Genomic DNA, 27382 nt, shown 5'->3' with positions numbered 1-27382 from the left:
GTCTTGCAACGTGTGTGGGTCCTGCAATTCAAGGAGGCTCCTGAAATGCAGGGAGGGGGCTTGCCATGCAGCGGGGGCCTTGCAATGTGTGTGTGTGTGTCCTGCAATTCAAGGGGGCTTTTGTAATGCAGGGAAGGGTCTTGCAATGCGGTGGAGTCTCGCAATGTGGGGCGGGGGGTGGGGGGGGGTGTTGGTCCTGCAGTTCCAGGGGGCTTTTGCCACGCCGCGGGGGCTCTGCAGCCCTGCGGGGGTGCAGCGGCGGAGGCCGGGGGGGGGGGGCGGCGGCGGGGCGGGGGTCGCGGCGGGGGGCGGCCCCGGCGGGCGGGCTGGGGGTGGGGGGCGGCCGGGGGCCGGGGGGCGGCGCCGCGGCGGCAGCGCTATAAAGGCGGCGGCGGGGCGGGCGCGGCGGCGGTCGGTGGCGGCGGCGGCGGCAGCGGCAGGATGACGGCGAACGGGACGGCGGAGCCGGTGCAGATCCAGTTCGGGCTCATCAACTGCAGCAACAAGTACCTGACGGCGGAGGCTTTCGGCTTCAAGGTGAACGCCTCGGCCGCCAGCATGAAGAAGAAGCAGATCTGGACGCTGGAGCAGGACGGGGAGGACTCCAGCGCCGTGCTGCTCAAAAGCCACCTGGGCCGGTACCTGGCAGCCGACAAGGACGGCCGGGTGAGCTGCGACAGCGAGGAGCCCGGTCCCGACTGTCGCTTCTTGGTGGTGGCTCACGGCGACGGGCGCTGGTCGCTGCAGTCCGAGCCCCACCGCCGCTTCTTCGGCGGCACCGAGGACCGTCTCTCCTGCTTCGCCCCCGCCGTCTCGGCCACCGAGAAATGGAGCGTCCACCTGGCCATGCATCCCCAGGCCAACCTCTACAGCCTGGCCCGCAAGCGCTACGCCCACCTGGGACCTCGCCGCGACGAACTGGCCGTGGACCGCGACGTGCCGTGGGGCGTGGACGCCCTCATCACCCTCCTCTTCGTGGAGCAACGTTACAGCCTGCAGAGCTGCGACCACCGCCTGCTGCGCTGCGACGGCCGCCTGGTCCCCGCCGCCGAGCCCGGCACCGCCTTCACCCTCGAGTTCCGATGCGGGAAGGTGGCCTTTCGCGACGGGGAGGGTCGCTACCTCGCCCCCTCGGGACCCAGCGGCACCCTCAAGGCGGGCAAAAGCGCCAAGGTGGGCAAGGACGAGCTCTTCGCCCTCGAGCAGAGCTGCCCGCAGGTCGTGCTCCGAGCCGGCAACGACAGGAATGTCTCCACCCGGCAAGGTAGGAGGGGATGGGGGACACACACACCCCCCTCGGCCGCCTCCCGGGGTGTCGCCGACCCGGGGTGCGCCCCTGCACCCCTCTGGCAACATCATCCCTCGAGCATCGCCCGCCCCGGGCTGCCCCCGCTGCATCCCTCGGGTGTCACCTCCTCTGCGTCCCCTGCATCAGCCCAGAGTCACCACCTCGGAGTGTGTGTGTGACCCCCCGCAGCACTGTCCCCCAGGCAGCCCCCCCATGCCCCTCCAGCATCCCCTGCCTTCCTGCAGCGGCGACCCCCAGGGTGCCCCCATGCACCCCTCTGCCATCGCCTCTTCAGGCCCCCCCCCCTTCTCACACCCGTCCCCGTCTCCACACCCACCCCGAAGTCACCATCTCCCCAGGGCACCCCCCTGCACCCCTCCAGCCTGGCTGCCCGCGGTCCCTCCCCCAGTCCCTCCATCATCATCCCCCCGCGCCCCTCCCACATCCCTCTCCCTTCCCCCTCCAGCATCGCCTGCCTGGGGGCCCCCATCCCTCCAGCACCCCCATCCCTGCAGCATCGCCTCCAAAGAGTGCCCTGGGTGGGGGAAGAATGGCGAGGGGCCTGCCTTGGGGTGCAGGGATGGAGGGGGGGAGATGGGGGGCGGGGGATGGGGTCTTCCCTTGCCGTGAAGGAGGCAGGGCTGCCACCCGTCGCCTTCCTACCTGCCGAGCTCATTGTTCACCCAACAAAGCCTCCACCAAACTCCCCCTCCCCGAGCGTCGCAGGACGCAGGAGCGGAGCAGGGCCCTGGGGGGCTGTGGTTATCCCCATGGGGCTGAACCCCCTACCCCCATGGGGCTGCCTTTCCTGGTGGGTGTGGGGCTGGGTGCTGCCCACCCCCCCCTCGGCCTTGGCAGTTTTGCCAAAATGCCCGCCTCGAGCCGTGACCTACATCCACCCGCACAAAGGCCACCGTCCCTCCGCTCGCTGGCGAGGCCACCGTGCCGCCTGCCTCGAGCGTTGCGGCCACACGGCGCGGCTCCCCGGGGCACATGGCCGCCCGCCTGCCTTCCCGCGCCCGGCTGCATCCTTCCCCCCACCAGCCTGAGGGGTGCTTGCTGGAGGACCGGGGGTCCCCGCGGCGCGGGCAGGGCGACGCTGGAGGTGTGCGGCCGCCTGCCGCGGCCGGGCTGGTGTGGGAGCCCGGCGGCACATCGCTGGCGTGCCAAGTCAGGCCGGCGCACGCCGGGTGTGGGATGGGTGTGAGCATGTCTTGCTGCAGCAAAGCCTGGAGGAACAAGCAGCAGCGGGGAATTTTTTTTTGTGTGTATATATAATATTTCAAGATTGCAGCTTAACCCCCGTCCATGCCTGGGCAGCTCCTTGCAGGGAGCTCACCGCCTTTCTCCTTTCTGACAGCAAATCCTGGGCTGCCAAGCAGCCCCTTAAAAACCAAAACGCCTGCAAAGATGGGCGGTGGGGACTATTTGTCCAGGCGCAGCGGTTTGGGGAAGAGGAGGAGGATGGCGATGGCGGGAGGATGGTGGGAGGCTGCGGCAGCGCCGTGGGGGAAGGGCTGCTGCAGCCCTTTGTCACCGGAGATGGGAAAACCAGATGTGGGGGGAGATGCGTGGGATGGGGCGGTGGGGGACCCCATGGCGTGGGTGGGAGCGCTGTTGGCGGACCCGCCGGCTTTGTGTGATTCTCGCAATGGATGAGGGGGTGGGAAGGGGGGGATGACACAAATCTACCCAGCAACAGGGGGCTCTGGGCTGTGCCCGGCCCTTTTCCAAGAAAAACACAGTGAGGAGGGGGGCTGGGGCTGCACATCCTCCCTTAAGCCCCTTTTGGCCAGGGAAGCCATTTCCACACGGTTTATCCTGCCTGGCAGCAGTGAGAGGCTGGGAGCTGCCGCTCTCTGGGGCTCGCCCTCCCTTCTCCCGGCGGGAAAGCGCCTTGTCCCAAGGTTACCGAGAAGGCAGCTGAAAAATAGCCGTCGGAGGAAGCGGCTGCAGACAGCCTTTTCCCCCCGCTGAGCTGATAAGCGCTGTGCTGCTGGCAGATGCGCTGGAGGCCGCTGGGGATGGGGGGTGCGGGATGTGGGATGTGGGCAGGGAGCGGCTGTGGCTCAGCGTGGGCTCGTGGGAAAAGGCAGCTCGTGTCCATGCGGCGTCGGGGAGGGAGCAGCGATGGCAGTGGCTGCCCCCTGCCCTCCTGCCCCATGGGAGGAGTGGGGATGGGGCCACGGGGCTTTTGTGGCTCTCCTGGCTGGGAGCTGGAGCTGGTCCAGCCTTGGGACAGCGCTGTCCCACGAGTGCCGAGTCAGCTCCTGGCTTGGAGCCTCCTCCCTGTCCCTGAGATAGCTGGCGTCGCCTTCCCCACAATGCCATCCCCACAACGCCAGCAACCCGGGCCAGGGGGCATGAGGTGGGTGCCAGCCCTGCCTCTGCACCAGCGCTGGGGCTGGCGGTGGCCCTGGCACCTCTCCCCTGTCTCCAGGCACAGAAGGATGGGGTCCCTGGGGAGCCCTGGGCTCTGTGAGAGCCCCCATTTCCCCATTGCACCTTAAACCAGAGCCGAGTCGGGGTGCTGCCAGCAGAAAGCAGCCTCATCCCTGGCTCAATGGCTCCTTTTTAGCCCCGGCTGTGGCAACAAAGGGCCCTTTGTGGGCGCAAGGGTCCCTGGGGGCAGAGCGCTGGCATCCTCCCCTCTCTGCTGGGCCCCAGCCAGCCCCCCGCCCAGCCGAGGTGTGCCGCCTGCCTCCCCCACCCTGATGGGGGGAGAGGATGGGGTGTCTCGGGAGCAAGGCATTTCGGGAAGAGGGGTCCAGGAACGGGGGCAGGCGAAGCAGTGCGGTGACGGGAGTGCACCTGGGCATGCCAGGTTGGCAATGGGGAGCTCTGCTCTGGGGTCAGGAGTCCTCCCACCATGGGGTGGGTCAGTGCTGGCTGCAGCCGTGGCCGATTACCCCCTGCCCCGGTTCATCTCAGTGCTGCAGCGAAGTGGGGAGATGTGGCTTCAGGCTGGGGGCACGGCCTGGGACACATGGGCTCAGATGCAGGTTTTCATCCGGAGGTGCCAAGTGGTTGCCACTTGGCAATACCAGGAAGCCACAGGAAATCCGTAGGGAAGGAGGGGTGGGTTTTCCAGGAAATCCATGTTTCACCCCCACTCATGACCCCCTTGCAGAGCTGCATCTCCAGCAGAGGAGCTGCACGGTCCCCGGGTGCTCCAGGCTTTGCTTTTAGACAAAAACATATTTGGATTTATGTATGGGTGCAACAAAAGCCCGTCCGAAGGGCAGGGAGAGGACAAGGCAGGTCTTGGGGCACTTGCGCGGCTGCAGCGGGGGATGGAGGGTGCCAGAGCCCTGCAGGGAGACCGGACCCGACCTGTGCAGGCAGAGCTGGGCGCAGCCAGCCTGGCTGCTGGGGCATGAGGACCTGAAATCCTGCCCTGCCGCCCACGAGGGCTTGGGGGCTTCGCAGCGTGCTGCCAGTGCTCCCTGAGAGGGAGGCAGGCTTGGGGTTTTTTTTCAGGCATAACCGTGGGTTTTTTGGAAGGGAGCTTCTTGGCCTCTGGGGAGTTGGAGGATGGGAAAGGTGCAGCCTCCCGTCTGCTCCCGGTGCTGGGCAGGGCTGGCAGCTGCCTGCAGGCCCTGCCAGCTTCCAGCTGTAGAAAGGCAGGGCATAGAGCCTGTGCACGGGCAGCTCCTGATGTGTGGGTCTGCCCTCCGTGGGTTCCGGTGTGGTGGCTGCTCGAGGTGGCTTGTCCCACCGGTTGGCCATGGTCCTCCAGGCTCTTGGCCTACTCTCCATGGAGCATGTCCCCCTGGGTCTCACCAGCATCCCAGGATGGTTCGTAGGACACCCTCTGCATGAACTTACCACAGAGGGAAAGTCTTTTGCATGCTGTAAATGCCCCCCCCCGTGCTGGGTCTGCAGCCCCCCACAGCATGGAGGTTGGCATGGCTGCAGCAAACTGCTACTCCTTTAGATGGAGAAGCTTGTTGCTTTGGGAGGTGCGGGAAGGCACGTGCGTGCTCTGGGATGGCCACGGGCCTCCGTGTGCATCCGCCATCCTGGGCTGGAGAGCAGCAAGGGCTCGGGCATCGATCCTGCAGACCTGAGGGGTTGGCAGCGGCTGGAAACCTCGGCAGCTGAGGACTTGGGAAGCCCTTTCCTGCCCCAGCGCTGGCTCTCCTCCCCATCACCCTTCCCCAGCTCTCCTCTCTGGGGACCTCCAGCCCAGGGGCTTTGTTTGGAGGGGGCTCCGTGTTAGGAAGCCCTGGGGACACACACACACATGCCTCAGCCTCCCTGCTCCCACCTCCAGCCTCTCCATCCTCCCCAAGACCCCCGTAGCAAACCTGTGTTGCAGATGGAGCTGGAGGCCATCCCATGTGGGGAATTTTTGGGGGCACAGACGTGCCTCTGCTCTCGCCCCTCCCGAAGCGCCGCCCTGCCGCGGCGTGCTCACCCCCCTCCCGCCTCCAGCTGTAATTAGCAGCTTCGTCAAGGTCAGGCAGAGTCGTGCAGGCTCCAGACTGTAAATTTACCAAGAGCAGTAATTAAAGCGTGATTGGAGCGGCAGCGGCTCGGCCGGGCGCTGCGGGAGATGCCAGCTCCCTGCAACAGCCCTGGGCTGCAAAAAGCAGGGGTGGTTGGGGGGTGGCTGGAGGGACAGCCTCTGCCTGCCGTCATGGGGATACAGGGACATCTCTCTTGGACCTGCCATGGTCCTACCAACTCTGACCCCCCCCAAACCTCCTGCTCCAGCTCAGTTACAGCCCTTTGAAGCCTCCTTCTGCCCCAGCTGTAATTGCATTCCTTTCTGCTGAGTCGGCGTAACCCAACCCAGTGCTACTTTCGGGGAGGGAGCGGTGGGAGACCCTCCTGCCGCCGGGCCCTGCGAGGCACCAGGGAAAGCCAAACCTCTGCACAATGGCGGGAGCGTGGGCAATTGCACGGCGGTGGGGCAGGGGGGAGGCGGGAGGCTGGTGGGCTCACTGTGGAATAGCGGGGGTCTCTGGGGGAGAGGGGACAGTGTCAGAAGGCTCCTGGCACTCACTGCCCCATCTCTGGCCTATCTAATCCTGCTCTGAGGCACAAAGTAGCCCCCAGGCTCTCCCCATCGCCTGCAGGTCAGGGAGCTCCTCACCTAAAAGTGTGGTGAGGAGGAAGCGCCGCTGCCCACTTCCCCCCATGCAAACGGCAGCAGCCTTGGGGGTGCCAGCAGCCTTGGGTGGTGGGCGGCACCCCCCAGCATTCCCTCCCGCAGGCCAGTCCCTCTCCATGAGCCCCTGCAGAGCCCCTCTTCCACCTCTGCCGCTCGGCGCCGGGAAGCAGGCGGTGGTATGGCTCTCGAGGAGCTGGAGCAGCCCGTCGAGCTGCTGCTTTCCTGGCAGGGGTGCAAAATCAAAACCAAATGTTTCCACCGACTGCTGGCGCAGCCCCCGGCAGCCCTGGGAGGCGGCGAGAGTGGGGCAACTGCATGAGCCGAGGCCTTGGCCAGTGGGGCCGTGCAGCACCCCTTTGCTCCCCATGCTACCCCAAATACCCCGGGGAGCAAAGCAGGGGTGGCTGAGTGTCCATCAGGAGCCGCAGAAGGTGCTGTGGGATGTGGGGTGCCTGGCGGGAGAGGGGTTTGCTGCGAACAGGCAGTGAGCGGTGTGGGACAGTTTGGGCGTGGGAGATAAGATTACAGCCAACAAAGAAAAACCCTCAAAGCCTAATCCCTTTGGGAAAGGTGGGAGACTGATATGCAAAGCAGAGGCTGCTCCCTGGGGGCTGCTGGGCACCGATGCCTCTTTGGAGCTGCAGATGGTGGGAAGCTGCCAGGTAGCTGTGTCTGCCCCAGCGGTGGGATCTGGGGGAAGACATTTCACTTTCCAAGGCCCATAGCTGGTGTGTAGAGGTAGATGGTCCCTTCCCCATGCGCCTGTGGGGTCGCACTGCACCCACAGGGTGCAGCTGGTAGGACTTGGCCGTGGCTTTCCAGTGCAGAAGGGCCACCAAGGCTGCAGTCCCTGAAGGCCTCTCAGCAACTGTGTATTGCAGTACTTGAAATCCCAGCAGCTGAGAAACTGGGAGGCCGTGCACCACGGCGGTGCAAGGGGCTGAACACATTGCCAGCCCCACAAGCAGGTTCTTGGCTCCAGGGAATGGCAGAGTTGGGCAGAAAGGTTGCACGCACGCTTTGCATCCTTTCCAGCACCAGGTGTGTGGTTGGACTCGAGCCTGTAGCACCCATGCAGTGGGGGAGGGACATGGGTGCTTTCTGCTCTGGAAAACTCATCTGGTTCCACTAAACTGCAATCTGTCTTGCCACCCACTCCTGGGCTGCTCTCACTGGTTACAGACCGATGCCCCACGGTGGCACTGGGGCCCATCTCCACTCGTCCCAGCTGTAGGTAGGCAGGGAGGAGCGGGGCTGAGCACCGCGCCTCGGCTCCTTCCCGGAGACCCGGCATGGCAGCTCGGCTGCTTTGCTTTGGCTCCAGGCTACGGTTTGTGACTCGCAGCCCAAAAGTATTTTTAGGCAGAAATCCACCAAGCGGGAGAGCTCTGGAGAGGATTTGGCCCCGCTAGCCCTGACTAAGCAGGTTTGCTTGGGCTCAGTGCCTGTGGGTGGATGTGCATGGGGCCGGCAGTGGCCCCAGGACTGTGGCTGGTGGCCCCAGGACCGGGCTGCATCCACCTCCATTTACCAGGGCAAATGCTGTCTCTGGTCCCTTTGGTGCAAGGGTGGGTCACCCCGGCTGGCAGAGCTGGGGGACAGGCTGGTGCCGATGGTTTTTTGGGAGCCAGGGAAAGGCTTGGCTGCCCCTGGGCTTTCCTGAGCCTCCTCTCCCTGCAAACCTCGCCACCCCAATGGGCTGTGACAATTTACGGATGAAAACTGGTGCCACGGTCCTTAAACATGCCACGAGCTGGGGATTCATAGGTGGTGCAGCGGCCTGTCACCTTTGGGGGAAAAGAAACTACAGCCTTTTTCTGTGTGAAATATCTAAGTTGGTCTTTGCTTGGTGCTTAATAGTGATGGAGCTGGAGAGTCCTGAGCTGAAGCTCATGGCTGCCTCAGCTCAGTCCAGCCCTCATTTATGGCCTTAGTGCTTGAGTAGCCAAATGAAAACCTATATTTAAGCCCAAAATGCCAGAGGGGAGATGCATGCGAGGGATTTGGGAGTCACTAAAGCTCACCCAGGGGAGCAGGACCGCCCCCCCATTTGGGTTTCCTGGGCTGCCCCCACACCCAGGCCTGCTGGAGGTGAGTTGGGGTCCACCCCTGGTGCCCCCCACCTCCATCTGCCTCTGCTCCGCAGGGATGGACCTCTCGGCCAACCAAGACGAGGAGGGTGACCAGGAGACCTACCAGCTGGAGATCAACAAAGACACCAAGAAATGCGCCTTCAGGACCTACACTGGGAAGTACTGGACCCTCACCTCCAACGGGGGCATCCAGTCCACTGCCTCCACAAAGTGAGTCCCCTGTCCCTGGCGGCTCTGGGCCGTGCCTTGGTTTTGGGGACCCCTCTGTGTCTCCCAGGGGAATCCAAGGGGGATTTTCCAGCCTAGGTGCTTGCCCTGAAATGCTTCCCAGAGAAGGCAATGAACTCCCCAGAGAGCTGGGGCTGGGTTGAGGCTTGCCGCCCACGATGCTCGGGAAGTCCCTCAGGCCACGTAATCCTTCCCGGCTGGCTGGGGCTGTCGAAATGCTTTACTCTGCAGTTCAACCCTACGCTAGCTGAGAGACGGGCGGAAACCCCAAAAGTGCATTTGGCTGCCTGCCTGCCTCCTGCCTGCAGGGAGAGCGCTTCCCATCGGGATGGCCACCACAATGCGGCTCATCCCACAAAAATGGATCAAATTGGGGTCTTCCGACCCAGCCACGGCCCTTCCCGAGCCGGCGGGGTGACACCAGCAGGGTCCCCATCCGTCGCATCCCGCTGACTGCCCTCTCTGCCCCCGCAGGAACGCGAGCTGCTATTTCGACATTGAGTGGTGTGACAAGCGCATCACCCTGAAAGCTGCCAACGGCAAGTATGTGACGGCGAAGAAGAACGGGCAGCTGGCGGCCTCCGTGGAGACGCCGGGTAAGGGACCCCCTTCGTGACCCTGGTCCCTGTGCTGGGGCGGCAGGGGACGGACAATTCCCTCCCAAACCAGGCCCCTCTTCCAAGTGATGCTCAGGGATGCAGGCAATAAGTTTTTCTTGATGGCTGCACCACTCTCAGGTGCTGTGGGACGTGGGGGACAGATGGGGTGGGTGAGGAATGGGTGGGGGGCACAGCCCACCCTCCTCACTGCTGCCTGCCAGCCGTCGTGTCCGGGCTCTGTGCACCTCCCTGGGCCACTCTCACGGACCCTCTCCCCTCTGGCACAGGAGAGACAGAGCATTTTGTGATGAAGCTGATCAACAGGCCCATCATCGTCCTCCGCGGTGAGCATGGCTTCATCGGGTGCCGGAAGGTGACCGGCACCCTGGACTCCAACCGCTCCTCCTACGACGTCTTCCAGCTAGAGTTCAACGACGGGGCCTACAACATCAAGGGTGAGTCCCCAGGGGTGGCTAGAGGGTGGAGGGGTGGTGGCCATTGGGGTTCCCACGGTGGCTCAAGGGGCCGCCTCGTCCCCTTTCCCTCTGCCTGCAGATGCCACTGGGAAGTACTGGATGGTGGGGAGCGAGTCGTCCGTCACCAGCAGCAGCGACACCCCCGTGGACTTCTTTTTTGAGTTCTGCGACTATAACAAAGTGGCTATCAAAATCAATGGCAAATACCTGAAGGGCGACCATGCCGGGGTCCTCAAGGCATCTGCTGACGCCATTGACGCCTCCACCCTCTGGGAATATTAATGCACTTTAGCGTACCTCCCATTGCCAACTTTCCTTTCCCCTACTCCGTCCTTTTTTTTTCTTTTGGGTTTTGTTTCTCCTCTCTGTAAAAGGATTTTCAGACCGGCTTGCCCTTCCCTCCCGCCGTAGAGTTGGTGTGTTATGTGGGAGGTGGGTCTCCATAAATCGCTGTAAGAACTGGAAAAGTGATGGGGCAGCCTGCCTATAGCTTTGTAGCGGGGTCTGTCTCTATCTCCCCCTGTCCCCCGCCCTTCCAGGTTTGCTGGGCTTGGAACCTGCTGTACCCCGCTCCCAGCCCCGAGCATCACCTTAGGTAGTGTATTTTCCTCTCCCTGATTGATAAAAGGGAATAAGATCACCTCTGTGCTCACTTCTGCCATATCAGCGCTGGCACCTCCTCCGTCTGTGCCGCCTGTGTCCCCCAGAGCACCCACCCACCCTGCCCCGCTCCAGCCAGGGACAGAGTGGTGGTGCTGGGCTCAGCCGGCTCCTCCCGGCTCCCCCGGGCAGCTTGTCTCTGCTCCTGGCTCTCAGGGCAGGATCCATCCCCAGCTGAGCCATAAGAGGTGACCTTACATATCACAGCATCCCTGGGGCCAGGGCTGGCGTGTGCTGGCACGTGTCCCCGCGGTAGGGCCAGCAAGGCACCCTCCCCCTATGCACCTGGAAATGATTTTTTTTAGGGTGATCCTGTCTGGAAAGCCTCAGCCTTTCATCTCGCGGAGCCCCGTGCTCCTTGTGTCCCTCTGCCCCTCCTTGTGCTTCTGGCTCTGGAGGAGCATCGTAGACCCCAGTGGTGGGTCCAGCCTGGCAGGCGCCTGCCCCGAGGCTGCTGCTGTGCCTGGGAGAGGATGGCGTGGGGTGGGGGAACACGCAGAGCGAGCCTGTGCTGGGTGGGGGGGGGCTTCATCCAGCCCACCTCCAGTGCCGGCAGGCTTCGGTCCTCGCAGGAGCCTGGCTGCCCGATGCAACCTCCCCTGGGCGGTGGCTGGAAGCATGAACTGCAGATTTTGGTTTACAGAATAGAAAAGTTCCTTAGCAAACTTTGCACAGTGATATTTGCTCAGTACCTTTGGGGTTTTTTGGTTGTTTTTTTTTTTTTTCTCATAAAGTACTGGAACAGTAAAGCAAATCACTGAACACCTAATGCTGAATTAGGATGCGCCCATTCCCGTGGGCTCCCCCAAGGAGGGCAGCTCCCGGTCCCGCTGCCCTCGGGGCACCTGGGCTCAGCTCTCATGCCATCACAACCCTACTGGAAAAAAACAAAAAGAAAGAAAGAAAAAAAAAAGACCAAAACAGTATTTTTGTTAGTCTCTATTTATATATGCTCTCCATGGCACTGTGTTACCAGCTGTTGTCTGTACTAGGTCTGCATTAGAGTATAACGCTGTTTGTAACGGGTGATGCTGACGTGTTCGTTAGGGTGTTGAAAGGCACTTTATCCTTTGGGGCTGGTATTTGCTCCCTGCAAACACACCAAGGAGCCTTTTCCCCCGTGGGGCCCCCGCTGGGGAGGGAGCGCTGGTTCCATCCCACACCAAGGGTGCTCGTGGCATCGCTGCTGTGCCAAAACAGGGCCGGTCCCTATTGCCGGAGGCAAGGCAGGGGCTTGTCAGCCTTAAAGCCATGTGGAGGGATAACCCTCCGTAGGAGCTTGGTGCTAAACTCCCAGCTGGGAGAGCGAGCGATCCGTCCCCTGCCGGGGGGGACGCTCGGGGCCGGGGTCCCTCGCCGGCGCAGGGGATCCCGGCCGGGACTCTACCTCGGCTCTGCGCTCACATCCAGGGACTGCCTGCGCCCGCCCGCCCGGGGACCACGATGCTCCTCAAAGGACCGAGTGTCTTGATGAAGCCCTGAGTGACCCTGTGACTTTGGCACACACTTTTCGCTGGCCTTCACCCCCCTGCCCCCGTGTCGCTTCCTCCCCGTCCCCCGTCGCAGTTCGAACCATGTAACTCCCGCTCCGGCTTCTTCCGTGTGACACTAGGTCATCATCTCTCCTGTCTCCTATCGGGTGTCGTGACTCTGAAAACATCTCACTCCAAAAACTTAAAGTTTTGGGTTTGTTCGGTTTTTTTTTTTATTATTATTATTTTTTTTGTAAGTGCCATTTGTATAACTTAAAAAAAATAGCTTCAAATGGAGAAAGATGAATAAAGAAAAATAAAATGTGCATTCGGATACAAGCGGCGGTGTGTGATCTGTCGGGGTGATCGTGGCTGGGGCTGCCACGGCCTTTTAATGAGAGGCATGAGTCTGAGCACGGGGCATTTGGGGTGGCGGCGCCTTTGGGGGCCAAACCGCTTCACAAAGACCGAGCTGGCTTTAAAGCGCTCAGCTGAGGGAAGGGAATGGCGACCAACAGGCTCATCTCCACTGAGCAGGCTTAAAGCCAACGCTGGCTGGAGGCTGGGTCGCCTCTGGAGCTGCTCAGAGCAGCCCTAAGCCACCGAGCCCATGGGTGTCTCTGAGGATGGGTGCGGGTCGGGGAGATGAACCATCAAACCCCCCCCCTTCTACCCTTGCAGCCGGGAGCGAAGCCGTGCCCCCTCCCCGGCCTGGCAGTGCTGTGAAGGAGCTGCTCTTCCTCCCCAGGTATTTCCCCCTTCCCCTGAAAAGGCCCTGAGGGGGAGGCACCTGCTGGGAGGAGAGAGCGATGGGGTGCTGGTTTGGGGTGCATGGCATGGCGGGGGTCAGCAACAAGTCCCCTCCTCTGCTCGGTGATATGGAGCAGGGGAAGACAAAAAAAAAAAAGCTGAGGAGGGGAAGGAGGTGGGAAGCCCATCCGCTGCAGCCCAGCCCAGCCCAAACCATGGTGTGCTGCCAGAGGAGCCGGGATGTGCCCGCAGCCCTCCTGAGGCAGCCGAAACCAGCCCTAAAACACAACCAACCCACCCAGGTTTGATGCTGGGGCCAACCTCAGTTTCAGCTACAAAGACGGGGTGCAGCACATGCTTACGGAGGGGCTGGGGGCCAACTCCAGCGCCCGCGCCCAGAGCAGCCAGCCCCTTCATCTCCCGCAGCGCAGCTCGGCACCTGCAGGTCACCCGTGGGCTCTTGTTCGGCTTTTAAAAGCTAAAGCCGGTTTCCTAGAAGCGAGTTTTGGGAAAGAGGGACCGCCCAGCCTCCCCAGAGCGCATCTGGGGTGGGCTGGCGGCAGGGCAGTGCCAGGAGGGAACCTTCAGCCTCAGGCATGGGTTTAAGCTCCACAGCAAGGGCCGAAGGAAGGAAGGATGTTCATTCCTTACCATAAACAGGGTCAAGTTAAGGCTGTGCAGGAAACGCTGAGCAGCTCCGATTGCCGCCCGCTCGCCTTCACCCCCCCAGCGACACCCGCGCGTGCACGAGCAAACGGGGCCGTGACACCGGCCTGGGGAGAGGCGGGGAGGAGGTCTGCCGGCACGGCCGGGGGTGCCCGCGCTGGGAAGGGGCTCCGGAGCCGCTGCACGGCGGCAGGGAGGACCCTCGCCCTTCCCATCTCCCCATTTCCTATTGCTTTTAAGGCCAGATTCCGTATTTACCATCGCTCCCGCAGGCTCCTCCACGACACACGCATCCCGGTTTCCATTTAAAGGAGCGACTGGACACCATTTTCTATCCCCTCCAGTTTTTCCTCAGGAGCACGTGGAATACATTAAGCTTTTCCAGGAGGGTGAAAACGGGTTTTGCCTTGCAACTTGCAGAGTTTTCGACGGCGCAGGCCGAGATCTGGCCAAACAGTCGTGCCTGCTCGCCCCTGCTGCCGCCTGTCATCAGCCCCGGCATCGAGGCGGCACATCGATGCTGTTGCGGCTGTAATGAAAGCACAGAGGTAGAAGCCAGAGTGCACAAATTTATTTACAAAAAATTCAAATTACAGTATGATACAGGAACTTTTTACACACAGAATATTAGAACAGTTTACTACCAGAAGGTAAAGAAAAATATTTTTTTTAATATTTTTTTTTTTTTAATAAACCACCTATTTTATTTTCAGCTATTGTTATACAAAGTTGCAGGACATGCACATCTTTACAGGGCTTTTTTTCTTTTAATACGTTTTGCTAAGTGCAAATACTAAGTTTCTCTCTCCACCTTTAAGGCAAGTAAAATGGGACACAGCAATTAACCAGAAGAAGTACCTGTTACGGGACCCGCCTGGGCTCAGCAACCTCCCAGTCACCTTTTAAAGGACAAATGGTTTCAAGGACTGCAAAGTGGGAGGGAAAAATGTGGTGCGGGTGTTAGAGACCAGATCAGGGACGGCTCTGGTGGGTGCGCAGTTAAGTTTGGGCTTTTTTTTTGTTGTTCTTTTGTTTTCAATAAATCAGCAGTGACCCAAGCGCCATCAGGAACCACACCTCGAGGTCCCTCAGGTTAGAGGGGAGGAGCAGCCACACGCTTTGGCTGCAGAGTAATTTTCAGTGAAATGGGTGTTTCCGCAGGGAGAGAAGCAGCGCCGGGAGGCCGGCATCACCCCAGGGCCGGGTGGAGGGCTAAGCCCATCGCTCGGGGCTGCTGGGTACAGTTCACAGACCAAGCACCGATTTTTCTTCTCTCAGACACAAATAATCTTGTGGATTTGGCAGGGGACAGGGGTCAGCGGTCCTCTCTCCCCCTACACCTACCGGGCTCCTCCGGGACCACAACCGCCGCACCACAGCAGCAGAAGACCCTCACACCCTAACCACGAGGATGGACCACCAACACCAACCTCCCCTTGCCACCTCTGCCTGACGCCTCTCCATCCTTCTTGCTCCACCTCTGCACTTCCCCCTGCCAAGGCTTAGTTCTTTAGACCCCTAGACATGCACCAAAAGACGGGATCAGACCATCGTTTTGCCAGTGCTCCCAGCCGCGCAGCTCCGTGGGACGCTGGGGGAGGTCACACCATGTTTGCTTCGTCATTTGGGCCACTGGTTCAGCAGCTGAGCCGTGCCCGGCTGCCCAAACCCACCTCCACTGCCCGACCCCCCGCTGCGCAGGCGGGTGCTGGACGACAACCGCAACCACCCTGCCAGGGAAAGGCGCAGGCTTCAGAAAGCCGGGAGGGCTCATCCAAGCTGGCCCTTGAACCAACAAGAGCTTGGCCATGGAAAACTCAGGATTTCCTTTCTGCAAGGGGAAGCCACCCGTGCTTCCTTTGACCTGCGTCCATTCTCTCGCCACCCGCTGGCACTGTGAACACAGCCCTTCCCAAATCCAGCGGGACACCCTGCTCCTGGCTACCGCAGGAATCACTCAGTGCAAGCTGGGATTTAAACCTGGCTAAAACCCAGCAAGCGATAAGCTCCTGCAGCCCCCTGACAACTTCCAGAAATTTAAAAAAAAATTAAAAAGAAAATGATAGCAGCAAAAGAATACCACTTGGTTATTAATGCTAGAGACCATGGCACCGAGGAGCTGGAACACAGCACTCCGCAGGGAAGTTCAACTCATAGGCAATGCCAGAGAGGGGAAAAAGTGCTGACTCAGCCCAAAAGTCCCCTCTGGGAGACCCTCCTGAGGACAACAGTGCCCCGACGCTGTCCTGGGCCACGGCGGAGGCTGCCTCCCTCCAGGAGCACCCCACCGACGGCCCCGTGCCCATCGCTCGCCGCGCGCCCGAGGAGATGCTGTGCCGCGAGCAGGTACAGAGAGATGCAAGCAAGGGTCTGGCAGAAGCCATGAGGCCAAAGCAGGGAGTTTTACCTGAAAAACAAATAAAACTAAAAAGACAGCGAGATGCTCAAATACAAGGGGGAATAACAGGAGGGGCAGTGCAGGGAGTGTCCCAGCAGGACAGAGCAGGATGCGGCCCACGCCAAACCACTCGGGGAACTACAGAACCAACTTGGCTGCTAAAACCTAGCCCAGCATTTCTGGGAGGAGGGCTTTTTTTCCACTCCAACCCTTTTCTTTTCTGAAGGGGGCCTGTACCAGGCATTACAGCCAAGGGCCGTGGGGAAAGGGGCTTCGTGCCAACACTCCTCCAGCAGCCCAGCAACTACCCCCCTCCCTGTGTCTCACAAGGAAGTTTTGCTTTTCCTAAACCCTCGCTTCCTAAGCCCAGCAATACTCGCGTTTGCCTTTTAACATGCTTTTCCAAAGCCAATTAAGCTGAAACACGCATTTTCAGAAGTTATTAGGCGCCGCGCAAGCAGCCAGCTTCCTGCAGCACAAGGCTGCTGCTCCCGTTTGGTTGCAGGGGGTTTGGCTAAGGGGGCTCCCGGCTCTCCGCTGCCTGCGTGCACAACTGCAGGGGTAGTTGCTAATTCTTCTGCCACAGCACATATCACACACCACCCTCTATGCATCTAACCGGGTATTTGTCCATGCAGTTTTTGCAATGAACGGTGCAGCTTAAGCTCTGGATGCTTCTACCAGCTGCTTGGTGACTGCCAGCAGAGGAGGATTTGGGATGCCAGATGAGAACAGCAAAGCAAAGGCCATGTTTTGGAAGATAAGAGGCACCCACCTCTGGGGGAAAAAAAACCCTGATCCTTTCAAAGGGGGCAAGTTCAGTCCCACCAAAGATTAGGGGGCTCAACTCTCTGCTACTTCCTAAAGCAGAACATGGCTCTGAGCTTCCTACTGAGATCCCAGCAACAAGATAGCTGCTGCATCCCCCTCACTCCACTTGCAGAGTGAGAAATGCTAAAAACACTAGATTGATTTGGGTTTGAACAATTTATTTCTGCTGGGGGGTGCTAGTAGGTTAGAGAGGTGCTGCAGAACATGGGAGCCCCAGCCTCGTGCCTCTCTGCAGGCAGAAGGCTAAGGCAGCTGACTCCTGTTATCTTGTTCCTGAAGGTCTTACTCAGATGCCAAGTCTCTCCTCCCTTCCCCCAAGACTCACTTGACTGTGCAGCAGCTGCTCTGGCCAGCAGGAAGGTAGGATTTTTAGAAAGTCCCCGAGGAATGGCTGCATCCCTGCGCTCCACAAAGTCTCGCTTTCCCTCCCAACAGCTGCCTGAACAGGCTTTGTCAGATTAAAATAGCTGGATGCCCAACACAGGCATGTAGCACCAAGCCCTGTTGCAGCACAGGTTGAAACGTTCGATTGCAAAGGTTCAGAGAAGCTCTAGAGAGGGGTGCAGTGCAGGTAATGCGAGTCAGAGCGGGACCCCTTGCAGCTGGCTAAACCGAGAGGGGCAGGAACAGAAGGGGGGGTGACATTACTGAGGAGGCTTTGCCCTGCAATGACTCTATGCCAAGTGCTGTTTGAACAAGGTCAGAACCGGTGTCGAGGCTGAGGGCCGAAGTGCATAGGCAAGTTGTGCTCCAGCTGAACATTGATCTGGGGAAAGTCATAGTTCACCCTCATGTTAGGCAACGGGGGGACGTAGGGGGCAGGGATAGGGCCGATGTTGAGGGGGATGTTATTGTACATGGGACGGACAGCGGGGAGCGGGAAGGGAGGGTGCATGAAGGGGTAAGGGGGCATCCGGGGTTGATGGAGGTTCTGAGGAACAGGTCTGGGGATAACTTCAATTCTCTGCATTTTCTCCATGGGCTTTTCTGCAGGAGGGCCGATGCGCTTGAAGCTGTTCTCTGCAGAGGGAGGAGAGAAAACTGGTCATTCCACAGACAAACTCACCAAGCTTGGTCCATGGTCTCATATTTGCAATCATCATCCTCCATCCCCCAGCATGTTGCTTAAGCATGCTCTCTACAGCATCGCTGCTCATCCCTTCCGTGCTCCAGACGCCACGGAGCACAGCACTAGATTTTCAGGTTGGCTTCTTTCATCGACACCAGACCACAAAGGGGGGAAACACCTCCTTTTGCAGGTACGTGGGGCAGCCCCTTGCATGCCCCTGTGCCCCCCACCACAGGGCACAGAAGTTATGCTGCCCTTCAGCTACTTTGCCAAGCGCAGAGGAGACAGGTCTGCGCATCCACGATGCCCATCGCCAAGTGAGAGCTGGACGCAAGCCTTGTGCCTCCCCACGGTCCCAGCTAAAGCCTGCAGGGAGAAGCACTTTAAAGCTAGAAGGGTTCTCAGCAGGAACAGGGAGGCGGCTTGCACTCTCCTCTGGAGCAAGATCGGGGTGATGCACAGCAATGCACAGAGAAGCCTGCAAACAGCCAGGCCATGGGAAAAACCCAGTGAAGATCCAGAGACTTGTCAGTAGGTGGGAGCCCTAGGCTCTCCTATTGCCCTCAGTCTGATGGCAAAACACAGGTAAAGACTGTGACTTACCTCCATTTTTCTTCTTTTGCTCCTCTTCAGCCTCTTTCTGAATCTCCTGAATTATCTTCTCATCATCTTCCTAGAAATCACAGGAGTATCAAGAGTCAGTTGGCTAATTCCTACTGCAGCAACCTTCTATTCTCTCAATGCTGCTTTTCTCTTCAGCACATGTTTGCACAGGAATAAGAAGAATTTGGCTGAATTGTCCTTATTTGGGGTTGAACCAGGTTTAGCCAAAAGCAAGGCTGTGACAGGGGACTGCAGCACTAGGAACTTACACAGAGCCAAGCCTACTCTACAGAGTACAACTAAGAGTCTTAAATCAGCTTTCCAGGGAGATCAGTGCTAAAATTCATTGACTTGATGGAAACCAGAGAGCTGCGACCCAGCTCCGCCCATCTGAAGAGTTGCTGGAGAGCTGTTAATCTTTTAAATGGCAATAGTCTATTAAATATTTACATTATGCTAGCACTTCTAGAGTTTTTGGCCCAACAGCTGGAATTAACACAATTTAAATCTTGGCTCTAGTAGCTAAACAGTGCTGTGACAAGGCCATTTAGATCTTATCTGTAACTCTGTAGAGGGCATAAATCGCAATATGTTCTGTAATGTCTATCTAGAAATTATAGCAAGAATATTCAGACCCACTGCTCAACAAGAACACAAGAGTAAGCCAGAAATTGGAATCGTCCTGCCTCTCATTATCAGTTTTCTCAACCCAAGGTAGCAGCAGCAAGACCAAACAATGCAGGGAAGCCTCAGGTGGCTGCAGTTATCGAGAGATTGCATTTACATCACCTTTTATGAGATCAAGGGAGCACAATGGAGAAAGTCCTGGAAGAAGACTGTGCAACTCCTGAGCTAGGAGAAGCTTGCCTGGAGGGATGGTCACAGGCACCGACAGCCCACAGGGTCCGGGCAGCTCTCAGGCTTTACACAAGGCCGTGCTAGCGTTGGCAAGAAACCAGAGAATCACCCCAATTCATGCTTCAGCATTAGCTGTTCACTCCCAAGAACGGCTGTGAAAAATGAGCTCCTTTGCTGCACTACAGCATGCAACAGCTACCAGCGTGACGAAGATCACACCAAACAGCTGAAGAGACAACTCCATTTTAGTGCCAGGCAGCAGATGCTTCTGCTGGCCATACGTGCAGCGATGGCAACAGAGGTCCTCCCGGTCTCTGCAGGGCTGCATCTGCTGCTGCTTTGTGTCTGCTGGGATGAAACACTACCTGGCACTTTTGGAAAACAAATGAGAACCGCTAAGCCTCCTGGACAGCGTTTGTACTCTTGATGGTAGTTATTAGGGAAGAAGGCCGAGAACAGGAGCTGTTGGATGACACACACCACCTGCATCAGGCATCAGCCACTCTGGGTCTACCTGCATACAAAGGAGCGTTTGGTTTGCTTCAGCAGTTCATCTGCAAGCACTAACATTGGAGCTTGAGGGAAACCCCAAGCCCCAAGAACCCCTCAATGTGCAAGACATTGCTTTGTTTTATTCGTCCTAATTCCAGTACTGCCAAGCCCCATAAATTTCTTCCTGAACACTCTTAATGTGGAAAATATCCTCTATTTTGAAGAGTGCTCTGGGACTAAATTCAAAATATGCTTCATGCGTGCAGCTACACTGAAATTATTTTAAGTCTAGCCAGCTTCCCAATTCTAATCTCATGGCCCTGCACATGTCTAGCAGCAACGCCTGGGAAGCTTGCTAAGATGTCCCCTCCTCCCGCCACCAGATAAGGTTTCCCTGGGAGACTGAAGTTATCTCAGTCTGCAGAGAGCCATCAAACTCAATACTTCTCCCTCCCTTTTATTATTCTGTGAGTCAATGGTTAAAATTAAGACTTTCCAGGACATGCTTTTTTGTTTTCCAAGCAGGCTGCTTCCATAGACCGTTAATTACAGCCTATCTATCTCCATAAAAACTGCTGAAGAATGGCTCTTCTGAGCCTATACAGAACTTCTAATTACCCCCCAAGTATCAGATTGCGATGTTCCCTGGCTGGAAAACAACCTGGGCATGCTCTCCAACAGGCAGCCAAACATCCTCCTCTCCTTTGCTGCCCAAGCAGTGCTCTCCGAGCGTGGCCCCAAAGCTTCAAGATGTCTTTTTCTCCTTCCCAGAGTATTTATTTTTGCAATGCTGTTGGAAAATGAAGATAGCCACCTCTCCCATCTTATTGCCGCTTACTGGAAAAGATGTTCCCTTCAGGAGCAGGGGCTTTTTTTTTTTTTAGTGTGTGGGGTTTTTTTTTAAAATAGTTATATAGGGTTTTTTAAGTAAGAAAAATATTTTAAGCTCAACTGAATAAGATCATCCCATCTCCTTCACTCACACAACGGCATAAACCTCACCTTAAAGCTTAGCAACATTCAGAAGCCCCTCCTAACTTCAAAAAAGCTTTTACTTCAGTGTCTTCAATCAAAGTCTGGGACTAACCCTTAGAAACAGTGCTTTCCAGGGTGCCACCGTACTGCCACCACCACCCGTGATGCTGCATCTCCTGCAAACCCCGCTGCTGATACCGGTCAGTCCTGCAGAAATCTGGGGAATCAGACACATCACCAACACAACTTTACAAGATCCCCCCGCAGCGAGGGCTACTCGACACCCCCTGCCCCAGTTTAAACTGCAGCTGACCTCCACACTAATGAGGGACCGACAAAGCCATCTCCCCCTGGGGCCGGCCAGCCAGCTGCGCGCACACCCAAGGTGATGCTGGCTTCAATTACTGCAGCTCCCAGAGCGCCGGGGAAACGCGTAACAGCAAACCCCATCTGCCAGGTCTCCAAAAATGACGTCTATCTCACAAGGACAACATAAAACACATCACCTCAAACGCAACGGCCAGAGATCCCTACTCATCCCCATCCCCTCTTGGGTCTTCAAGAGGGGACGAACCTTGCAGCACACCCTGGATGCAGAAAACCTGCCAAGAGCAGACCTGGATCAGGACAACGAGTTCCCGACTCATTCTGCGAATCACAGCAGAGGCATAACAAACCAGGTCTCCAAGAACAAAAGTTACCAGCTTTGTTGCTTCTCTGCTGATAACCTTCCCACACGAGAACACACTTTTAAGATCTATACTTTATCCCACATATCCAGCCTTGGCTGAAATTTTTTTTTTTTACATCAGTATTTCTGAAAAACTGGTACCCGTTGATATAGAGAGAACAAAAATACACCACACAATATGCACCTTAAAAGCTTAAAAAGCTGACATGAAATTTGTCAAGTGATGAATACGCAGCCCAGTTCAATACCTGCAGTATTTAGTAAAGATCCACGTCCCAGCTGGAACAAAAGAAACATTGATTATATGTGCACAGTGAGATAATTTTAGGATACTGGATATTCGTGAAGGAAGGGTGACGCCACAAGTTCTGGCTATTACATATCGCACCGGCGCAGGTCAGAATTAAAAAACAAGTCTCAGTGCTGCAAATATTCACCACATATAACAGTGATTTTTGCTTAACACCACTAATTCTTTGAGAAGCAAAAGTTGGGGTTTTTTTTATTCCACAGTAATTAGGAGAGGGGTGACTGGTTCATCTAGGGGTAAAGCATCCACACCAAAAATTAAGTTTTCATTAGCACACTTTGGGCTGGCTCTTGTGGTAAGAAACGGTTTAATGTCACAAGGGGTGGAAGCTGCAGTACGATTTCAAAAGCCTCTTGTGTCTGTTTTCCTGAGCGGGTTCAAGACCCTTAATAAAGGATTAGATTATAATTTTAATAGCCTGTTCACAGGCTGTGTGGATTGAAGGGATTTATCTTGTCAAGTTAACAGTCATCTTCCTGTCAGCTGCCTTGCCTACAGCAAAAAAGAAGAAAAAAAGGAAAAAAAAAAAAAAGGAAGAAAGAAGGAAAAAAGCAAACCCCCCAAAAACCCTGGGGGTGTCTCAGCACTGGGCTGCCCACATGTTTTTGGAGCAAGGATGTAACTTGGCTCTCCTCCTGAGAGAGAAAAACGCAGGGCAATGCTGTAGCGTGGCCCTTCCCCATGCGCCATTGCATCACGGGAGAAGGGAGGTGGCCAAGAGAAAAATGCAAAGGATCTACAAGATGTATTCACCCTTCTTATCTGCAAACACTGCAGAAGGCAGCCGCGGTAATTAATCGCAGCTGCATTTTTGAGTGGCAAAACAGGACCGAGCTTTGCCCCAAACCCGACAGCAGGATGCTCTTTGCAGGAACCGTCCCCAGTCCTGCAGCCAAAAAAACGGTTCCTCCCCGGCCAGTCTGAGAACCTGCTCTTGCGATTCCCCACCTGCAAAAGGATCTCGGCATAGAGGCGGCTTTCCCCCCTTTCATCCCTCTCCCATTCAATCCAGGGAATGCGGCGAGCGCGGAGCCAATCACAGCAAAAAGGATGGCTCGGGTCTGTGGATGGATTAACGAAAGAGCTGGGCTGGGTTGCTAAGAGAGGCACCTTTTCATGGCAGGGAGGCCTTTTCAACAATGCTGGTACAGAGGAGCCGTGTCCAGCATCCTCCAGCATCCGTGCAGGGCCCTGCACGCCCACAGAAAGAGCCGCTGGAGAAACAAACAGCCCGTCGGGAACAAGGAAATACAGCAGCAAAGGAGATAAAAGCTCCGCAAGTCACACAGAGGCAACCTCCCCCCAAATACAGCCTCCTCTGCCCAGAACAAAAGTGCCACTGACGAAGGTTTTGAAAGCTCTGTTTTCATCTACCTGCGCTTCTCCTTATCTTTAATTATGAAGTGTCACAGAAAAGCAGCTGCCCACCTCCTGAAAGAGGGAAAACAAGAGACCTGGTAACTATTTCTGGGCTGCACAACCCCTCCCCTGTCTTTAGAAAGTGCCTTCACCACCATTGCCTCCCCCCTTCTGGCTTTTTACTGCTTTCTTTTTCCACGTATGTGTGGCCGCAGCCGTTACTAATAAACTTGAAATGATTTTTCACGACGGAGGCTTCCAAAGGACTAAGGGGTTTTGTTTCAAATCATTCCCAGATCAGCTGCGGAGAGCCTGAGCAAGAACAGGCATCGGCTGTCTCCGGCGTGTTCCTCCATACAGCAGGAAGCAGGGGATAAAAGCAGGCTGTGTTGTAACTGGAACAGGGCATCCGCAGTGCTGCAGGAAAAGGGGGGCCAGCACGGGGACCAAGCACACGCTGGCGTTTAAGAAATGCAGAGTTATTTTAGCAGCAGGCATTCCATATTGATGGCTTTCTGTGAACACCGCGGATTAACCGTATGCTTATGATTAAGGCATTTTATAGCACGATTAGGGAAAAAAAACCCCAAACACCACTGCCCTAAATTTAGGGGTCCTTCCCCCCCCTCCAAATCCTAAAGGCAGTGCTGTATACTTCATGCATTTCCTTAATGTATTTGAAGTTTTACGCAGCCTTCGCTCAACATCATCTGTTTATAACACTAGAAAGAAGGATAATTGCAAACACCTTATAATGATTAGTCTTCGGCTTTGAACTTTAATGATGGGCCTTTGGGAGTGTTTTAAGAGTTTACTGAAAACATCTTAAACTTTAAAGCCAAAAAAGCCGCTCTGCAATATTATTGATAGTCCAAAGATGAGCATTAAATTAAAAATGATACATACAAGAGCAGAACCTGGTTTACCAAAACAGTCAGGATACGTTAGTCAAATTGCATCACGGGATTTGTACAAACCGGCTAAAACGCACACATCAGCCTCAGGTTTGCTACAGATACTTAGAAATCAGGGAAAACATGGCCCCCGAGTCCCAGAGCCTGCTGTTTGCAGAGCCAATTTTCACCTCTCCATCCCAAGCTTTGTCTCTGGCAATATTGCATCAGCCCCTCCTGCAGCCAGCAACGGCTCAGCGAGCCGAGCCAAAGCAAGCACGAGCTGCAGAATAGGCACACGAGGACTTTTGCCCAAGCAGCTTACTGACAAGAGCTCCTGGCCCGTGTTCACAGCCTACAGGGGTGCAGGGCACCGATCAGCTCTAGAAGAAATGCAGTGATTAAGCGATTACTGCCCGCTACCCTGGAAGCTGCTGACCGCAGCCCGATTGCAGCTTGTCTCTGAGCCAGCAAATATTGCACCAATACTCTCAAATTAGACTCAAGTCTGATTACAGCATAGGGACGAGATTTCAACTAACCTTTTATTATGGGAAATTTTGAAGCGTCTGCTTTATTCTCTCAAGATCATTTGAGACAAAGAGTAACAGATGCTGCAGTTCCTAGAGGACTGTCTTTAATTTGTTTTTAACCCAAGCTAATGAATAGGTTTACTTATACTTTTGCAAGAATCATTTCAGACTCAGAAAATGTTAAACATTTGGAAAAGAACAAAGGTTCCTGATTTTAAAGAAACCTGACTTTTGCTGTAAATAATGGGGAGTTAGACCCAAAACAGATCCTTCACAAAGGTATGAAGTCATCCAGGTCTGACAGAAAGCTGAAGGCTACACCCGTGAAACACAAATGGACAGGACCACGGTACCGAGATCAAGCCACTGGTCTGCTGTGAAGACTGTTCTAGTTGAGGCTGTACATAAATGCATCAGAAAACCAAAAACATCCTGTCACCCTCTATAAGCCAAGCCTTGGTGCCACACGTGTGCCCTCCCCATTTTGCAGCAGAGCCTAATCCAGGGAGAGGAGCGCCGGCTCCTAAGCGATGGGCTGCAAATTCCACAGGTGACAAGATGACCTGGTCTTGGCTTCTCAGTACTCGCACACATTCAGAGCACAGCTGCAAACACATGCAAGCCCACCCCAGATACTCTGTTCCCATACTCACAGCACCAGCCATTCACTGACTTCAACAGAACAAAAGAAATTGAGCTGAAAGAGGAAACGGGGGGAGTTGAGAAAGACACAGGAAGATGCCAGTGCAGCAGCTGGCAGAGCCAGGATGGGGAAATACCTTGGATGGACGTCGTCCCTGACAGAGAACAAGATGGTACTGATACAGGGGCCTTTTGCTCTTTCGTATCTCCATGTCAAGATTCAAATTCACTCACTCCCCCTTCTGACACCTACCACGTTAACTCCCGTTTACGTCCCATACAAGCGTGCGGGACTGCGTTAGTGTCACTAAACCCCTTACAAAGGGGGACAATGCACACAGGTGTCTGTCAGTCAAGTCTTAGAAGCCAACGGTTGAGTTTCACATTATTCTTTGCAGCCCAGCGAGGACAGTCACCCAGCCTCACCTCCCCAGCCCACCAGTGCTCTGTCAGGCCTCCCCACCTTCTCCCCCCCAGAAAAAAGAGCAGGCAGTGCCAGATCTTTGCTGACGGTGGGAAAATTTCCTTTGCCACAACATTGGTTAATTAGAGCTGGAAAGCGCCTGGTGACAGTGCCCTCTTTGTGCTGCATATTTATTTATTTATTTTAAAGTACAGTACGAGCTTTTTGAGAGACCTCATGTTTTCTCTGGCTCCGAACAAATGCCATCACCCAGCACAATCAGCAGCCTGACGGGAACAAAGGACGCTAGTGCTGCCGAACCCTGCATCGCATCCTGGTGGAAGTCAGGGAGGAGTGGGACAGGAACCCAGGGAGCACATAAGCAGGTGTTGGAAACGCTACAGGCGTGCCTAGAAGGAGCGTTCAGTTTAACACCTGGCATTGATAGGATAATGCAGGGAATAAAGGCAGACAAGCAGAGGACTAGGAAGTTTACACCAGCTGGGGCCCCGTGCTGGGAGACCCCCAAGGGCCTGCAGGTAGAAGGGAGGGATTTAGTGTGGCTTTTCCTTTGCTCCGTGCAGGCGCAGGGCTGTGCACATCCCCTGCGGAAAGAGGGGCTGGTAGCAGTCTCTGGCAAGCTGCAGCAGCCGGAGACAAAGAAGCGTTGGGACAAACGAAGCTCAGACAAGCCCTGGGAAGGCAGATCCACATTCACATTGCTCTACTGCTTTGCTGAAATCAGGGAATTTAACTCCAGCTCCTACCTACGCTCCTTCCAGATTTCTGGTATTGAAGACCTCTATTTACGGAGATGCTGCACTAGCTTTTCCCATGCTTGTCACAGCTACAAGCTGTATTAAGTTACTACAGCTTCCCCTACAGCTCAGTTCTCCCTTGCAGCTGTTGTTAACAGCCGTGAGAACGGACCCAACTGTAACTCTGGACCGCTGGCTTGCAGGCAGTTTTCTCCATCTCTGCAAAGGGACTCGGCAGAGCAAGCAAGGTGATCTGGTCACCAAAGAGATGTGACTCCCCTTGCTTCTAGACAATAAGCCGTACCACTGCAACTCAGCTGCAAAACTAGGAACAAGTCCCAGTAATCCCAACAGTGGCTACCGTGCCTGGTGCCAGCGCACGCTCCCCACCAGCTCCTTCCACAAGCTCCACTCCCCAGAACAACGCTCAGAGCACTTCCAACCAGAGCCCTCATCTAACAGGAGCTGTTTTTCCCTAAAGCAACACAAGTTCCTTCCAAGTTGCGGTCAGATGTGACTCTGTGCTGATGTACATAGTCTTCCAGTGTGTTTTTTAGCTGCCTTGGGAAAGAAAAAAATCGTGCTGTCTAAAAACAGCCGTTTTCCTCTGGTGGAAGGCATGTATTTCAACACGCTGGCACGGAACAGTAATTGAAATCAGGGTGCGAATCATTCACAAAAGTCCTTCGTTACTTACTGTGGGATCTGTCCAGAGAGAGCACTTTGCACAGTCCTGGCAGGGAGCCCCAGGCGACCGGGGGTGTTGGCAGAAGTGGTCATACCCGTTAATGGCAGCCCGGCAGAGGTAGCACATCTGAGCACCGCAACGGCAGGACATGCGGTTGCAACCCTCCGATTTAATTAGGCCAGTCCCACACTTGTGGCATTTTCTAATCCGGGCGGCTGTCATTTTCTCTTCTCTGCAACACAAGAGGAGGAGAAGAATTAGGGAAGGGGTGTTTGCAGTCACCAGCCTGCAGTAAAATGACTGTTAAGCTCTCCCAGCAATGCTTTTATCCCCCTTTCCCCAGCGCACCTCTCTCCCTCCGCTTTCCTTTTATGCCATCCCCGCAGCCCACCACTGTTCCAAGGAGGCCTGGGCTCAGCTCCATTTGGAGCCAACCCATGACAACTCAAGAACAAATTAAGTGAAATAAAGTCAATCACTGGCTGCATGCTGCAGCCCCAACCCTGGTTCCCATGCGAGCCAGAACAC

General features: G+C 56.2%; 2 protein-coding genes across 3 annotated transcripts in view; one reads left to right on the top strand and one right to left on the bottom strand.

Annotated features, from left to right (window-relative positions):
• Nucleotides 1-397: 397 nt before the first annotated feature.
• FSCN1 (fascin actin-bundling protein 1) lies at nucleotides 398-12274 on the top strand. Its single transcript, XM_064461530.1, has 5 exons — nucleotides 398-1264; nucleotides 8554-8710; nucleotides 9203-9324; nucleotides 9615-9782; nucleotides 9883-12274. The coding sequence occupies exons 1-5, from the start codon at nucleotides 442-444 to the stop codon at nucleotides 10083-10085; spliced, it is 1473 nt and encodes a 490-aa protein (XP_064317600.1). The 5' UTR covers nucleotides 398-441; the 3' UTR covers nucleotides 10086-12274.
• A 1626-nt stretch (nucleotides 12275-13900) lies between these two features.
• RNF216 (ring finger protein 216) overlaps nucleotides 13901-27382 on the bottom strand; it is an 81616-nt gene continuing 68134 nt past the window's right edge. For both annotated transcript variants that reach the window (XM_064461529.1, XM_064461528.1), the window contains exons 15-17: nucleotides 26864-27086; nucleotides 18253-18322; nucleotides 13901-17600 (exon numbers count right to left, since the gene is read on the bottom strand). In XM_064461529.1, the coding sequence (XP_064317599.1) occupies nucleotides 17281-17600; nucleotides 18253-18322; nucleotides 26864-27086 (613 nt within the window). In that variant the 3' untranslated portion in view covers nucleotides 13901-17280. The remainder of the gene's footprint in view (nucleotides 17601-18252; nucleotides 18323-26863; nucleotides 27087-27382) is intronic.

Source organism: Phalacrocorax carbo, chromosome 10, assembly GCF_963921805.1.
Source record: "Phalacrocorax carbo chromosome 10, bPhaCar2.1, whole genome shotgun sequence".
In the NCBI taxonomy this organism is placed as follows: domain Eukaryota; kingdom Metazoa; phylum Chordata; class Aves; order Suliformes; family Phalacrocoracidae; genus Phalacrocorax; species Phalacrocorax carbo.
This window is presented reverse-complemented; position numbering and strand designations above follow the sequence as displayed.

Bases quoted from the DNA above. Each gene is read 5' to 3' on its own strand.
- FSCN1 (XM_064461530.1), top strand. From the start codon at position 442: ATGACGGCGAACGGGACGGCGGAGCCGGTGCAGATCCAGTTCGGGCTC. The intron at 8,711-9,202 runs GTGAGTCCCCTG...CTGCCCCCGCAG, and splicing joins CAGTCCACTGCCTCCACAAA to GAACGCGAGCTGCTATTTCG. The intron at 9,783-9,882 runs GTGAGTCCCCAG...CTCTGCCTGCAG, and splicing joins CGGGGCCTACAACATCAAGG to ATGCCACTGGGAAGTACTGG.